Source organism: Lissotriton vulgaris, chromosome 4_1 (assembly GCF_964263255.1).
Source record: "Lissotriton vulgaris chromosome 4_1, aLisVul1.2, whole genome shotgun sequence".
In the NCBI taxonomy this organism is placed as follows: Eukaryota; Metazoa; Chordata; class Amphibia; order Caudata; family Salamandridae; genus Lissotriton; species Lissotriton vulgaris.
In genome coordinates, this window is record NC_141691.1 from 88960303 (window position 1) to 88977120 (window position 16818).

Below are 16818 nucleotides of genomic sequence, written 5' to 3' on the forward strand. Positions count from 1 at the left end.
AGATGGCGTGTGTTTACACACGCTTGTTCTAAACAAACTCAGATTGGATCTCATGACATAACTTCTCTCTCGTTCACTCAAATTCTAATTGGTACACTGGACTACTGTCTAAAAATAAATAATTTAAACCGCTGACGTGTGTAAGCTATTCTCATAAGTAATCCTGTAAAATCCCCTAATATGAAATAAGTGCTTGTGAGGTTTTATGAGCATGAAATCTGATAATGCATAAATGTGATAGTGAACCCGTACAGAAAAAATCAAGTGTTTCATTCAGTACATTTACATTATATTTACAAAAAGCAAATCATCTCTATCTTATCATTGAGTCCGTAGGGAATCAGTGTCCTAAGGGACTTTATCCAGTATGTTTCTCTTTGTGCCAATAGTCTCGTTACATCAACATGTGGTGTCTCCACTAATCTCTCTAATACAGTAAATCTCAGCTGAGGTATTGTATGACCATGTTCTTGCCAATGTACAGCCAAACAAGATTTCATATTCATAGTACGTATCATACTTTTGTGCTCGGTCATCCGCACCTTCACCTTCCTTGAAGTGCGCCCAACATAAACAAGTCCACATGGACATTTAATTGCATGGAGAAGTGTGGCTCACTGGTTAGAGCAGGCAGACCCTGAAGCAGATGTCAGACCTGGGACCAGGGTTCAATTCCCGACGCGGCAGGGTCTTGAGCTCAAATGTCCACGGACTCGATAATTCTCGCTTCGGTGCCTGACCTAATCATGGGTTCACACTCTGCAACTCTGGGCATTAAGCTTGCTTAATCTCCACAACGGCCCCCCGCGGCGGGATGCCTGGCTTTCACCTTGGGGATGCCCGTTAGGGGCTATCTCACAGGGAAAAGCCAGGACGGGTTCCCAAGGCAAGCGCCGAGATGCCTCCGGGTAGTCGAGCGCTATATAAGAACATACAAAAAAAAAAAAGAAAAATATATCAGAACACTAGAATTACAATCAGATGTGTGTTTAAGTGTTATCCTTTTACCAGTTTGCGGATGTGCAAATGAGTTTCCAACCAACACGTTCCCACAATGTCCACAGTTCTGACACTTCATCATGCCCTTTTGACCTAGATCTTTTTCTTCATGTCTACGACCTTTCAGAATTTCTTTAAGGTTCCTCGACCTAGAATGTGCGAACAATGGTTTATCTAAGAATACCTGTCTGAAGTCAGGTTCATACTCTATGATCTCCCATCTTTTTCTTATGCATTTTTTAATGGCCGCTGTGGCTGTAGAGAATTTGAGTACAAAAACTTCTCTCTTACCTCTCACTCTCTCACTCTTCTCTAACATCGTGGATCTTGACATGGTTCTCACTCTGCTCTCGGCCTGTTCAAGTACTGTCTCTGGGTAACCCCTCTCCTTATAATCCTTTCGCATACTCTTGATGGTAACGAACCCTTGGTTCTCATCTGAACATATCCTTCTTGCCCTGATAAACTGCGACAAAGGTGAATGCCTCTTTAAAGACTGAGAATGAAAGCTATCAAAATGTAAGGCATTGTTCCTATCTGTAGGCTTCTTATACACACTCGTCTCAAGTGTGTCTCCTTTTCTTTGGATGAGTATATCCAGATAGCTTATCTGTTCAGAATTGATAGTGTGTGTGAACTTGATAAAAGCATGACATTCGTTTAGCTCATTGAGTCGTTCTCGTAACTTCCCCTCTGGTCCTTTCCACAATACCAGTATATCATCAATATACCTTAAGTGCAGTGCTAAATGTTCCTGCCACTCAACCTTCTGTAGTATGTGTTGCTCTTCAGATTTGGACATAAACATATTTGCATATGTCGGTGCCCCAGTAAACCCCATAGAGGTACCAGTCTTTTGTAGGAAAAAACGATTTTGCCACTGAAAATACCCATGATATAAGCAAAATTGCAACAATTCAAGAAGAAAAATGTTTTGACTCTCCTCGTATTCGTGTCTCAAAAGCATCCATTCTGCTGCCTCTAACCCTTCCATGTGTGGGATCGATGTGTAAAGTGCTGATACATCAACTGTACACAGCCAAAGTTCATCATCAGCAGAGAAGGTTACTCTCTGCAATTTTTTTAAACAGTCAGTGGTGTCTTGTACAAAAGTTGACCATTGTTGCACTAATGGTTGCATGTAATAATCCAGATATTTCCCTAATGGCTCAGGTAATGACCCACAACCTGCCACAATCGGCCGGTTTTTGTTTAGCTTTTGATGTTATTACTTTACAATGATTGTGCAATGTGATGATCAACAGTCATTTGTTTAATCTTTGAAAAAAAATTCTTGAAATATTTCTTGACAGGAATTGGTTGGAAAGTACACATAAAATTAAGAGCATAATTTGCATCACGCTATAGTGGGCCAGTGGACAGTGCACCCCATAACACAGGCTTCTGTGGATTATCCATTTATACTAACTTGACTTGGGCTAGTCAAGATATGGGTCTGCACCAGATGTAATTGTCAAATATTAGTTAAAAAGTGATTTAAAAGAGGAGTGCAATTTATTATTATTTTGTATGCACTATATTACCCGTTTTAGCTCCACTTGTAATTTGCACCCACAAGAAAAGATGGATTTTGATGAGATAGCGCAGATGACAAAAAACCAAGCAGATGTGAAAGGCTATACAACTGAGGAAGCTGAAAACATTTATTCACTTATTAAAGAAACCAGGGATTTGAAAACCAAGCCAGGCACTACAACACAATTAATCAAGCAATTACAGTACACCCTACGAAAAGAGATTAATCAGAGACTCCATGCTACGACCCTGATACAATACCATAGGTTAAAGCGTATTCCTAGGGGACTGAGAATCTCATTGAGACCAATGTTGTTTAAATTTAATAAACCATTTCTTGCACGGTGGTTTGCGATATTAAACAAATGCTCGCTAGATTTAGTACTCTTGATTGTCGAAGAGTTGTCCAATGTTCTAAAGGAGCTTGAGTCTGAGATTAGTGACATGAAAACAGAATTGGCAACACGCATGTCTGCTTAGGACATGGATAAGACTCTTAAGGAGATTCATGAAAAATTAGAGGAACATACGAAAGAAGTTCATGAAAGAAAACTGCGCAAGTTTAAGCGTGACACGCTAGATTATAAACTTGATAAGGTGTATAGCTGGGCTGACAACTATGCACAAAGAAGGGTATTTAAAAAACCAACCGCCAACACTTCAGAAGAGAGTCTGGCCACTGATCAGGATACCTTACCTACACATTTCCTAGTAGAAACAGCAGTAGTAAGTTCATGTGCAGAAGGAGTGACAAGCAACCAGAGTAGGCAGCCTTTTTTAGAGGGAGGCCACAGTTCCAATCATCCTCCGGACGAACAGACACAAAACAAAACAAACGGACAAGGAGGGGACAAGGGAAAAAAACAAGACGGAGTAAGACACAACCCAAAGAGGAACTGATCATGAACATTTCTGATATAGTAATAAGTCCTACGCAAATAGCAGTATTGAACAAGGGCATGTCTTTTGTGCCAACTTACCAAAGTAATGAACTTGAGACTGAAGTCTCTTTTTTTAAATTCATGAGAAAGTTTAGACTTAGGTGATCTTTTCACCATACAGCTTTAGAGAGCTCTGAGCCCACAGCAGAGATTTCAAGAACTAGAAAAATCTTTAAACCGAAAAGTTTGTTTATGTCACCCATGTCACACAAAGCTTTAGACCTTTTCGAGACATTGGTCAAAAAAGATCTTGCAGAACTGAGACATCATGGCAATACAAGAAGAAACATGACGAAACAAGAAACTATAGCAATTAATGAATTGGCTTCTAATGAGGCACTCACTATAGTTGCTGCAGACAGGGGTGGAGCACTAGTGGTGCTCAATTCTGCCCATTATCATCTCAAGGTAGATCAACATGCGAAGGACACCAACACCTACGTACAGTTAGAATCAGATCCCACCATAGAGTTTCAGAGAATTTTATCTGAGATTTGAAAAGAGCCTCCAATTTGGGTTGGATTGAGGAACAGACACTGAGATACCTGACTACAGAACATCCCAGCCGACCGTACATATATATGTTGCCAAAAATGCACAAAGATCCAAAGGACCCACCGTTCCGGCCGATTGTGGCAGGTTGTGGGTCATTACATGAGCCATTAGGGAAATATCTGGATTATTACATGCAACCATTAGTGCAACAATGGTCAACTTTTGTACAAGACACCACTGACTGTTTAAAAAAATTGCAGAGAGTAACCTTCTCTGCTGATGATGAACTTTGGCTGTGTACAGTTGATGTATAAGCACTTTACACATCGATCCCACACATGGAAGGGTTAGAGGCAGCAGAATGGATGCTTTTGAGACACGAATACGAGGAGAGTCAAAACATTTTTCTTCTTGAATTGTTGCAATTTTGCTTATATTATGGGTATTTTCAGTGGCAGAATCGTTTTTTCCTACAAAAGACTGGTACCTCTATGGGGTTTACTGGGGCACCGACATATGCAAATATGTTTATGTCCAAATTTGAAGAGCAACACATACTACAGAAGGTTGAGTGGCAGGAACATTTAGCACTGTACTTAAGGTATATTGATGATATACTGGTATTGTGGAAAGGACCCGAGGGGAAGTTACGAGAATGACTCAATGAGCTAAACAAATGTCATGCTTTTATCAAGTTCACACACACTATCAATTCTGAACAGATAGGCTATCTGGATATACTTATCCAAAGAAAAGGAGACACACTTGAGACAAGTGTGTATAAGAAGCCTAAAGATAGGAACAATGCCTTAAATTTTGATAGCTTTCATTCTCAGTCTTTAAAGAGGCATTTACCTTTATCGCAGTTTATCAGGGCAAGAAGGATATGTTCAGATGAGACCCAAGGGTTCGTTACCATCAAGAGTATGCGAAAGGATTATAAGGAGAGGGGTTACCAAGAGACAGTACTTGAACCGGCCGAGAGCAGAGTGAGAACCATGTCAAGATCCACGATGTTAGAGAAGAGTGAGAGAGTGAGAGGTAAGAGAGAAGTTTTTGTACTCAAATTCGCTACAGCCGCAGCAGCCATTAAAAAATGCATAAGAAAACGACGGGAGATCATAGAGCAAGAACCTGACTTCAGACCGGTATTCTTAGATAAACCATTGTTCGCACATTCTAGGTTGAGGAACCTTAAAGAAATTCTGAAAGGTCGTAGACATGAAGAAAAAGATCTAGGTCAAAAGGGCATGATGAAGTGTCAGAACTGTGGACATTGTGGGAACGTGTTGGTTGGAAACTCATTTGCACATCCGCAAACTGGTAAAAGGATAACACTTAAACACACATTTGATTGTAATTCTAGTGTTCTGATTTTTGCAATTAAATGTCCATGTGGACTTGTTTATGTTGGGCGCACTTCAAGGAAGGTGAAGGTGCAGATGACCGAGCACAAAAGTATGATACGTACTATGAATATGAAATCTTGTTTGGTTGTACATTGGCAAGAACATGGTCATACAATACCTCAGCTGAGATTTACTGTATTAGAGAGATTAGTGGAGACACCACATGTTGATGTAACGAGACTATTGGCACAAAGAGAAACATACTGGATAAAGTCCCTTAGGACACTGATTCCCTATGGACTCAATGATAAGATAGAGATGATTTGCTTTTTTTAAATATAATGTAAATGTACTGAATTAAACACTTGATTTTTTCTGTACGGGTTCACTATCACATTTATGCATTATCAGATTTCATGCTCATAAAACCTCACAAGCACTTATTTCATATTAGGGGATTTTACAGGATTACTTATGAGAATAGCTTTCACACATGTCAACGGTTTAAATTATTTATTTTTAGACAGTAGTCCAGTGTACCAATTAGAATTTGAGTGAACGAGAGAGAAGTTATGTCATGAGATCCAATCTGAGTTTGTTTAGAACAAGCGTGTGTAAACACACGCCATCTTGGATAGAGGGAGTAGGTTTTTAGTTCGTTTTTTGTGTTTGTACCTATGGTGAGGTCAGACGCCAAGTATAGGCACTCTGAGATTGTTCGGAATCACTGGGACAGCGTTTGGCAGACCTTTCGGACAAGTACACGACAAAATAGGTAAGAACTGGGTGTTTTAGTGAGGCAGAGAACCTTTTTTAAGTTCCAACAGTAGTATGGATTGTAAGCTTATTTGGCGTCATTATTATTGTATTTCAGAAAAGGGGAAGAGACAAAGTGGAAATAGCGTTGCGGTCATTATATTTGGAAGTTGCTTCAGAGACAAGTGAGTGATTATTAGGTGTCACGTATACAGGATAAACCTACTAATAGACATGGCAACTTAGAGGTTTACGGACGACATTACTTTCATTGCAGAAGTTCGTAAGAAAGTCAACAATCATTTTGGTACACCACGCTTACCCGTTCGATTGTGGTCAGTGAAGGTAGGAGTGTGAATAAGTTAGAGGCATGATTTGTGACACCTGGGCACATACACGGTTTTTTGGTGAATATTTTTTTGGGCACTGACAGTGCATGGTATAGTTTTGTTCTTTGTCGTTTCTAGTTGCACACTTTTTTGTTTTTTTCAGTCACTTGCGAACTTTTTTGAGCATGATAATTGGGAATACACTACATGTGAGAACCTAGCTGGTTATTCTCTGGTTTCTGCTAAAACATTCTGTGGATTAAATGATCTATAATGAAGTAATTTTATTAGAAAGTGCTTACAACCCACTAGCATTTTATGTATAGTGATAGATTTTTATGTTATTTGTAGAGCATTCCCCTGACAAAGGTGCATGCCGAAATGCATTGGGATATGTCTTCATGTGTTGATATTTGGAGAGTTGTTTGAAGATTTCAAACGAACGTAATTGATGATGAAAAAAGAAGAATAAAAGCCTTTTTGAAGAAGGAAAACTAAAGAACCGATTTTTGGCATTTCTGTTTTTGTTTAGCTTTTGATGTTATTACTTTACAATGATTGTGCAATGTGATGATCAACAGTCATTTGTTTAATCTTTGAAAAAAAATTCTTGAAATATTTCTTGACACGAATTGGTTGGAAAGTACACATAAAATTGAGAGCATAGTTTGCATCACGCAATAGAGGGCCAGTGGACAGTGCACCCCATAACACAGGCTTCTGTGGATTGTCCAAGACCGTAAGTACCAGCCATTGTGAGTCTGTGTGTGTTTGTAATAGACAGTGAGGATGCCAGTGCAGCGGGCAATCTCATCAGGCAGCAGGTGTGCGTTATGGAAACCTTGTATTCAAAAGTTGGTTAGAGTGAGGCTTGTCGACACTCTGTGCAGGAATGGAAATTGTGTCAGTGAGTATGCTTTGTTCAAAAACGAAATGCTGTCTTCCTCCTGGTTTGTAAATCATGACGGCTTAATTGGCAACATAGCCCTGTTTGCAAAGGTTAGTGTGAATTGTGGTGTGCTTTGCGGCTCCTATAAAGCAGCTGTTCACTTCTCCGCAATGATAGCTTGTTTTCGCAATATAATTTTTTTGCCGCTTTCCTGCATAAGATGTTGCTGTTTTGCGAGCATGTCTTTGTGAAAAAAAAGCTTTGTTTCCAAGCCACACTGCTCATCGAGCCAAACACTGTATTGTACAAATTACAATACAATAAATAAGTGGTTACAACGTTAAAAAATGTATCTTTGAAAAAATGTATAAATATAATATAAACTTTAGTTGGACACACTGCTAAAAAGACGTGATATGTTGTTGAACTTGAAAGGCACTCTGGGCCTTAACGAACGTGCATTGTAGCTTATGTATAGCACAGGATATCCGCCGCCATTCGCCTGTGCCCAGCCCATGGCCCCCAAGAATTGTTGTTGTCGCCTGACAACACTAGAACTCTCCTTCAACACGTGCCCTGAGTCCGGGAGAGGCTGAGCAGGTGTTTAGGGCAGGCCTGCCACTCACATTAGCCGAACACTGCCACTATGTCCATCTGCATAGAAGTCTCCTCACCACCAGCGTTGTGACTGGAGACAGACTGACTTGGCTACTGTACAGCAGCAGACACAAGGTATTATTAAATTAAGTCTACCACGGTGGTGTCAGGCTGATGAGGGGTTAAATATACCTGTGGAAAGCACTTGACTGTACCAATGTTACATTGCATATTCCCAAAACTACGATCGTTTGCGAGGGCACTAGGTTAATTCCCTTAGATTTCTGGTGATCAGCAGCAGTGTTTAAGATTTTCATAGAGTTTCTTGTTGCTCAAATGGATGTCATTTCTGATATTTATATATGTTTCTCTTGTCTTTACTGCTTGATTTTGCTCGCGAAAAAGTGTCACTCATAGGGGCTGAAATGTCACTCATAATTACACAGATTTTATGAAAATGTCACACACAGCAATCTGAAACCTTGGCAGCTATGATTATAGTTATTCAAAAGAGTGAGAGTCCTGCATTTTTCATTAGTAAAAAAGGGTAGTGATGTATTTCTGCATGAAACGTAACGGCAAAGGGGAGTTCCAACATCTTAAATACAGTGTTTGCTGCAGAGGCCTTTATGGAAGTTTAAAAATCAACGACATCTAACAGCTGTGCCAAAATACACCCACTGCAGGGGGCAGTCCATGTTCAGTGAAATATAAACACTGAAGATGGACTACTCTCAAAGGGAGGATTTTCTGTGACGATTGACGTGAGAAGCCTTACATCATCAGGCAGGGCTTCAGCCTGCATCTCCTCCTGGGAAAGACTTTCATGGGCTGGCGGCTAGGTCCGTGCTGGGGCAGAGTCATTATGAAAATGAAGGGCTTCCGTACACGATGCGCATTGGAATTCCTGTCATTTCTCTGGAGCCTGTCCATGTCGGAGCGAGTTTAAACCAGCCTAGCACGTACCAATTGCATAGGGTTTCGGATTGCTTATGTGTGACATTTTCATAATTTCGGTGTAATTATGAGTCGCATTCAACGACTATGAGTGACACTTTCTCGTAACCCCGGCCAAGGGCCTCATTTCATCACTGTATCTCACTGACTTAATCAGTGATGTCGCGTTAGTGAATTCTGTGCCGTGGGCAGGGCCGGACTGGGCACGAAAACCGGCCCTGGCAAAGTGCTCGGACGACCCCCCCCCCCCCCCCCCCCCCCCGTCCCCCCAGCTCTTTACCAGGGCCACTTTTCGGACGATTTTGTTACAGGACCGGCCCCACCCTTGCGGCCCACCGGGGGATTGCCTGGTGCCCGCATCGGCCAGTCCGGGCCTGCTGGCTGATTATGAAGTTCTTGTTACGTTGTAGATGCTGCCTATGCCAGCACAGAGCAAGCTGAGTCAGCCGCCCCAAACCTCCTGCAAGCAATGCGGACCACGTCCCGCAACCAGCTTTCTGATTGTAGTGCTAAAAGCGCTCCACTTGAGCTGATGAGGCACTATAACAATGCATGAATTTGCATTTCAATGCTGTGATGAGGACCACCACTCTCAGACGCGTTAGTCTAATGTCTGGGTTTTGACAGGGCTGGGTTAATGAAAAGTATTTTTAAATAGCATGGCTGCAGCCCACCGCCACTGGAGATGGATACCCCACTGGGCTCATCCAAGATATGATTGACAAAGTTTAAAATCATTAGCTGTGCTGAAAAAGACTGGTATAAAAAAAAACAGTGACTGAAAGGGGTGTACCCAAATCCCACTCTCTGTATATTGCGAAAAATAGGTCTGTTTGAAATCTGTGCGGCAAAGCCCAGACCTCTAGATCTGAATAACAGTAGGCCTGGGCGGAACTCACAGAGTTTCTGAGATTCTGCAAAATTCCAAGAACGGGAAATAGGCACGTCGCGCTGTGATTTAGCAACACAAGGTCATTCTGCTTTGAAAAATCAGCACGAACAGCACCATGTGGCACAGAAGAGAGAACAGCTTCTCTGGTTGATTTTGCTGTTGCTTGAGTACATTTTCTACTTGCGCGGCAGCTTTCTGACCGCGAGTGGTCACGACCCCCTGCGACAGCCGACATTGGAGAAATCTCACAGGGTGCCCTCCTAGTGACCCCAAATCTCGCTCATGCTCACTAGCTTACCATTTGCAAGCCCTGAATGAAAACAAACTCAGCTACAATGCGGTTGGTGAATTTTGACCATAACTTCACATCACAAGCGTAACTCAGGGGGTGAAATTCCACCAATTCTGCTGGGAGAACAGATTATATAACCCACTCCCACGTAAAAGCAGCCAATTGGCAAATACCTTGTTCTGGATATTGAAAACGTTGAGTTTGAAGGATTCTTCATCCAAGCTTGGGAACTTTTCTCTAAGGAGTTAGGTTCAAAACAAGAAATGTGCCAGGGATCGGTCTTCTCCCTTCTGTCTTGTGCTGTTCGAAGTCCAGCACTGGACAGTAAGTGTCGCTTACCTCCCATTCCTGTGACACAGACCCCTCCTACCCTTGTTTTACTCGAACAAAACAACTCGGTTGGGCATTTGACTCATATTTTGGCTCCTGCTTGAGTCCAAGCATCAGACGCTCACAGCAGAAGAAAGGCAGCCTTAGCTTTGATGTGGATTGCTGAATGTCGCTGACAGGGTTGATGAAGTAGACAGCGGCCAATCATTTTAAATTGATCTTTAGCAGGGCCGGCCCTAGGCATGTGCAAACTGTGCACCTGCACAGGGCCGCCAAACCCCAGGGGCCGCCACGACGAGGATCCGTTCGTGGCACTGGCGGCCCCCTGGCAGGATTTGGCAGCCTCCCGGCTTCTATTATAACTTGGATTTTATTCCCAACACACCCCCTTGACTAAACTGTGATCAGGGGCGTAACAAACACCCCCGCAGCCCCCACGGTGGGGGGTGGGGGGGGCAGTCTCCAGTAGATGAAGGGGGCCCCTCAGCTGAGCTCTCCGGTAGAGAGCTGTCTCTCTCTCTCGCTAAAGCAGCTGCTGCTGTCTGCAGCCTGCTCCTCGCTCGCGCTGCTGACCTTTGACTGAAGAGAAACAAAGTATCAACTTCTATTGTTTCTCTTCAGTCAAAGCCACGAGCCAGGCCCGGAAAGAGGGAGGGGGGGGCCTGGGAGATTTTAACTTTCATTTGGAGAATGATAACGATAAGGACTCGCACACTCTAATCTCTGACTTCCTGGCTGCAGGCTTAGAACAACAGGTTAATATGGCAACTCATCAAGCAGGACACACTTTAGATGGCTTATTTACTAACAACGCTCATATAACATTTTCTACAGTGCTCCCACTCACGTGGACGGATCACTTAGCTGTCAAATTTACAATCTCAGCTAAGTATCCTAAGAACTCCTCTACCGGCACTTGCCCTCCGATCCTATGTCGAGATTGGAAAAATATTGATGTCACCGATCTACACAATACCTTGGAATCCACGATACCTGAAGAATTACCTGATCCTCATGAGGCAGCCCAGAACTACTAACGCTGGTTACATATGGCACTTGACCACGTAGCCCCAAATAAAAAAATGCAGCCAAATCGCACCAAACCTTCTGCGGCTTGGTTTTCGGAGTCACTCAGGCTCGAAAGACAACGCTGCAGAAATCTGGAGCGGCGGTGGCGCAGGAACTATGATAACTACGACAGAGACACTTACAAGAATGCCTTGCTTAGCTACAGAAAGCTGATCACTGCTGAAAAACGCACCTTCTACAGCACACAAATAGAACGTGCTCTCAATTCGAACAAACAATTGTATCAGGTGGTAAAAAATTTAGCCAATCCTCCAGCCCCCCCCCCCCCCCCCCCCAATCGAGCCATCCCAAATATTCTGCAACACGGTAGCGGACTTTTTTCAGGCTAAGGTTTTGGATATTTTTGATAACTTTACCAAAATAACGATCACCGACTCTGCCATCCCGGAGTCTCCCCCTCTGTCTTCAAATCCCAATTTTGAGGTCTTTTCTCCACCCTTGTCCATGGTGGAGCTTATAAATAGTGTTAAATCAGGATCACCATTGGACCCATGTCCTCCACGTATCCTTAAATCAGTACCCAACCTAATATCCCCAGTACTCAGCAACATCTGTTTCTCCATATTTCAGACAGGTGTCTTCCCCCTGTCTGGAAAAAGGCAATTGTAACACCTCTTTTAAAAAAAACCCGCTTTAAACCCTTTAGAGCCAAAAAACTACCGTCCTATCGCCTCTCTCCCTTACCCTTCCAAAATAATTGAAAAGGTAATGAACCAACAGTTGTCGACTTTTATTGATCAGAATGATCTACTTGACAACACGCAGTTCGGTTTTAGGAAGGGCCATGGGACGGAGACTGCCCTGATAAAAGCTGCCGAGGAGGTCAGGATAATCATGGATAAGGGTGGTGCAGCTATCTTGATACTCCTTGATTTATCTGCGGCCTTCGACACGGTCGATCACACCATCCTGATCGACCGTGTCGCTGCCCTCGGCATTCAGGGCAGGGCAAGAGCAACGTTGGCATCTTTCCTGGCCAACCGAGTACAGTCCGTCAAGATGGGATGCTTCTGCTCTCCTGATTTCACTCTCCCGTGTGGCGTTCCCCAGGGCTCCTCGCTAAGTCCGACACTTTTTAACATCTACGTGTCGGACTTGGCGAGGGTAATTAAGTCGTTCGGTATAGGTTTAACATCATATGCCGACGACACACAGCTGGTCCTGGAGGTACACAAAAACGGAGAAGCAGTGGCAGCGAATTTTCAGGAGGGCATGAAGGCCATCAGTTCATGGATGAATCGGAATTGCTTAAAGCTAAATTCCGACAAGACGGAGGTGATGGTTTTTGGCGAACTAACTCCGTCTTGGTCTCCGGTCTGGTGGCCTTCGGAACTGGGAGCTCCTCCACCACCTGTAGCCAAGGTGAAAACTTGGGCGTGCTTTTCGATAATAAGCTTATGTTCCTTAGCCATGCCAACGCTGTGGTGTCAGCCTCCTTCTTTACCCTGAGAATGGTGAAGAAACTGCTCCCTTTTCTTCCCCCAACTGCAGTTAAAACCTTAATGTCCTCCCTGGTGTTATCCAAGGTGGATTACTGCAATGGTCTATTGCTTAACGCACAAGAGCAAGTTTTGAGCAAATTACAGCTTGTCCAAAACGCTGCTGCAAGGATTCTTATGGGTATACCCAAGTACGTTTCTATCTCTCCCACAATTCGCGAACTCCACTGGTTACCAATAAGAAGCCGGATAAAGTTTAAGGCCATGTGTATCATTCACAAGGCCTTGAACAACAATGGACCTGATTTTTTCAAAAGAGCATTCAAACTGTACAAACCCAGCCTAACACTACGTTCTTCCTCGGCCCAACAGCTCCAAATCCCATGCACAAAAAAAGTATCATGGGGAGATAGACGTTTTGTAGTGGCAGCATCAAAATTATGGAATCAGATCCCTTCCTCTGTCAAAGATCAATCTTCACTACTTTCATTTCGTAAACATCTCAAGACTTGGCTCTTTGATCAGTAAGATGTCAGTGGAACCCCCGTAATCTGCAGACTCCAGCGCCGAGACACCGTAAGGTATTTGCGCGCTTTAGAAATTTAAAAAATAAATAAAATAAAATAAATAGGATGGTGCATTCTCCTCAGGGCACTATTCCTTTGAGAAGGGAGGAGGCCAGGGCTGTGAGGGGTGAGGGGTGGGGGAGGGGGGGTTGTCAGGGTTTGGGGGCCTACATGGGCTGGGGACCTCTTAATGTGATTGTGGCACCCTTAAAAAAACTGCTTCCCTGCCTCCCCTACAAGTTATTTAAAGACACAATGACAACGTTGAAGCTGGCTCTGTGTTTCCACATCAGCATTTTAAAAGCATGCTTACATTTTCTGCATGATTTTAGCCGGCTCGACTACGCATGTCTTAGTGAAAGCGATTTGCACACCCCTCTTGAGTGGGCCTCGGTAAATGTGGAGAGCTGGCATGTGGCGAAGACGCAGTGTTCTGCTATGTGATTGTGCACAGGTTGGCCCATGGTGAATTATAATTATTAGAAAGAACGCTCCAGATGCAGAAGCACTTCCTCAGCCACCAAGTTTGGGACAAGGAAGGAGACAGTGAGTAAGTTTCTTTTTATTGTTGAAAGGTGAAACAGAGGTCTCGGTGGAATGGGATAACGGGCCTGCAAGTAAGGGAAGATTATCTCTGTTCAGACAGCCTGTAGGTCCTTTCTCCAACATACGTGCCTGTGTATATAGTTTGTAATCACGGTGACATTTTTAGGAACTTTTATACATAATAGAAACTGTGTTTTCCGACAAGTCATGGTTCTTTTAAACAAAATACAATTTGAATTGCTTGCTTTATCATAGTCCGTTTCACGCTCACCCTGACATCTGTTTAAGTCCTCCGAGACAGTTGTTATTCTCTCGATGTACCAAGTCAACCTTCTCTCTGAGTTCGGTGAGCTGAGTTACAGTGACAATCGTTATGCACAGCACATAGAGGTGTCAAAATGGCATTTGTACAAACATTAATTTTATTGTGAGAGAAAAGCATCCTCATTAAAACATGAATGCATGTGAGGGTGATGTGCTCTCTGCCCACCCTTGTTTGGGCGATATATTGTTGGTAGTTCTTAGTATTTAGTGTGTATCCTTGGCTTGGGATGGTGGCAATTTCCTTGTACATATGGATACTGGATGAAAACTGCAAGCTGATAGTAGAGCACCTGCCATGCATTTACTAAAAATAAAAAGCTTGTCTATTAGGTCAAAATTATTTTGTTTGAAGAAAGTGATCAGCTTACGTTTTGGAGTCCAGGCGGAGGGGGAGAAGGGTGCAAAGCAGAGGGGAGAAGGGCGCAAGGCAGAGAGGAGAAGGGCGCAAGGCAGAGAGGAGAAGGGCGCAAGGCAGAGAGGAGAAGGGCGCAAGGCAGAGAGGAGAAGGGCGCAAGGCAGAGAGGAGAAGGGGGCACGGCAGAGAGGAGAAGGGCGCAAGGCAGAGAGGAGAAGGGGGCAAGGCAGAAGGGAGAAGGGTGCAAGGTAGAGAAGGGTGAAAAGTAGAGAAGGGAGCAAGGCGGAGGAGAGAAGGGTGCAAGGCAGAGGGGAGAAGGGTGCAAGGCAGAGGGGAGAAGGGTGCAAGGCACAGAGTAGAAAGGGTGTACAGTAGAGAAGGGTGCAAGGCAGAGGGGAGAAGGTTGCAAGGCAGAGAGGAGAAGGGTGCAAGGCAGAGGGGAGAAGGGTGCAAGGCAGAGAGGAGAAGGGTGCAAGGCAGAGAGGAGAAGGGTGCAAGGCAGAGAGGAGAAGGGTGCAAGGCAGAGGGGAGAAGGATGCAAAACAGAGAGGAGAAGGGTGCAAGGCAGAGAGGAGAAGGGTGCAAGGCAGAGGGGAGAAGGGTGCAAGGCAGAGGGGAGAAGGGTGCAAGGCAGAGGGGAGAAGGGTGCAAGGCAGAGAGGAGAAGGGTGCAAGGCGGAGGGGAGAAGGGTGCAAGGTAGAGGGGAGAAGGGTGCAAGGTAGAGGGGAGAAGGGTGCAAGGCAGAGAGGAGAAGGGTGCAAGGTGGAGAGGAGAAGGGTGCAAAGAAGAGGGGAGAATGGTGCAACGGGGAGGGGAAGAAGGGTGCAAGGCAGAGGGGAGAAGGGTGCAAGGTGGAGAGGAGAAGGGTGCCACGGGGAGGGGAGAAGGGTGCAAGGCAGAGAGGAGAAGGGTGCAAGGCAGAGAGGAGAAGGGTGCACGGTAGAGAAGGATGCAAGGCAGAGGAGAAGGGGGCACGGCAGAGAGGAGAAGGGCGCAAGGCAGAGAGGAGAAGGGGGCAAGGCAGAAGGGAGAAGGGTGCAAGGTAGAGAAGGGTGAAAAGTAGAGAAGGGAGCAAGGCGGAGGAGAGAAGGGTGCAAGGCAGAGGGGAGAAGGGTGCAAGGCAGAGGGGAGAAGGGTGCAAGGCAGAGGGGAGAAGGGTGCAAGGCAGAGAGTAGAAAGGGTGTACGGTAGAGAAGGGTGCAAGGCAGAGGGGAGAAGGTTGCAAGGCAGAGAGGAGAAGGGTGCAAGGCAGAGGGGAGAAGGGTGCAAGGCAGAGAGGAGAAGGGTGCAAGGCAGAGAGGAGAAGGGTGCAAGGCAGAGGGGAGAAGGATGCAAAACAGAGGGGAGAAGGGTGCAAGGCAGAGAGGAGAAGGGTGCAAGGCAGAGGGGAGAAGGGTGCAAGGCAGAGGGGAGAAGGGTGCAAGGCAGAGGGGAGAAGGGCGCAAGGCAGAGAGGAGAAGGGTGCAAGGCGGAGGGGAGACGGGTGCAAGGTAGAGGGGAGAAGGGTGCAAGGCAGAGAGGAGAAGGGTGCAAGGTGGAGAGGAGAAGGGTGCAAAGAAGAGGGGAGAATGGTGCAACGGGGAGGGGAAGAAGGGTGCAAGGCAGAGGGGAGAAGGGTGCAAGGTGGAGAGGAGAAGGGTGCCACGGGGAGGGGAGAAGGGTGCAAGGCAGAGAGGAGAAGGGTGCAAGGCAGAGAGGAGAAGGGTGCACGGTAGAGAAGGATGCAAGGCAGAGAGGAGAAGGGTGCAAGGCAGAGGGGAGAAGGGTGCAAGGCAGAGGGGAGAAGGGTGCAAGGTAGAGAGGAGAAGGGTGCAAGGCGGAGGTGGAGAAGGGTGCAAGGGGGAGGGGGAGAAGGGTGCAAGGGGGAGGGCGAGAAGGGTGCTGCAAGGCAGAGGGGAGAAGGGTGCAAGGCAGAGGGGAGAAGGGTGCAAGGTAGAGAGGAGAAGGGTGCAAGGCGGAGGTGGAGAAGGGTGCAAGGGGGAGGGGGAGAAGGGTGCAAGGGGGAGGGCGAGAAGGGTGCTGCAAGGCAGAGGGGAGAAGGGTGCAAGGCAGAGGGGAGAAGGGTGCAAGGCAGAGAGGAGAAGGGTGCAAGGCAGAGGGGAGAAGGGTGCAAGGCAGAGGGGAGAAGGTTCAAAGG

General features: G+C 45.3%; 1 protein-coding gene across 1 annotated transcript in view; it reads left to right on the forward strand.

Moving 5' to 3' along the window:
- Positions 1-3018: 3018 nt before the first annotated feature.
- Positions 3019-16818, forward strand: part of LOC147718411 (relaxin receptor 2-like) — a 321363-nt gene continuing 307563 nt past the window's right edge. The window contains exons 1-2 of the mRNA XM_086967195.1: positions 3019-3168; positions 4424-4572. Coding sequence (XP_086823321.1) covers positions 3019-3168; positions 4424-4572 — 299 coding nt within the window. The remainder of the gene's footprint in view (positions 3169-4423; positions 4573-16818) is intronic.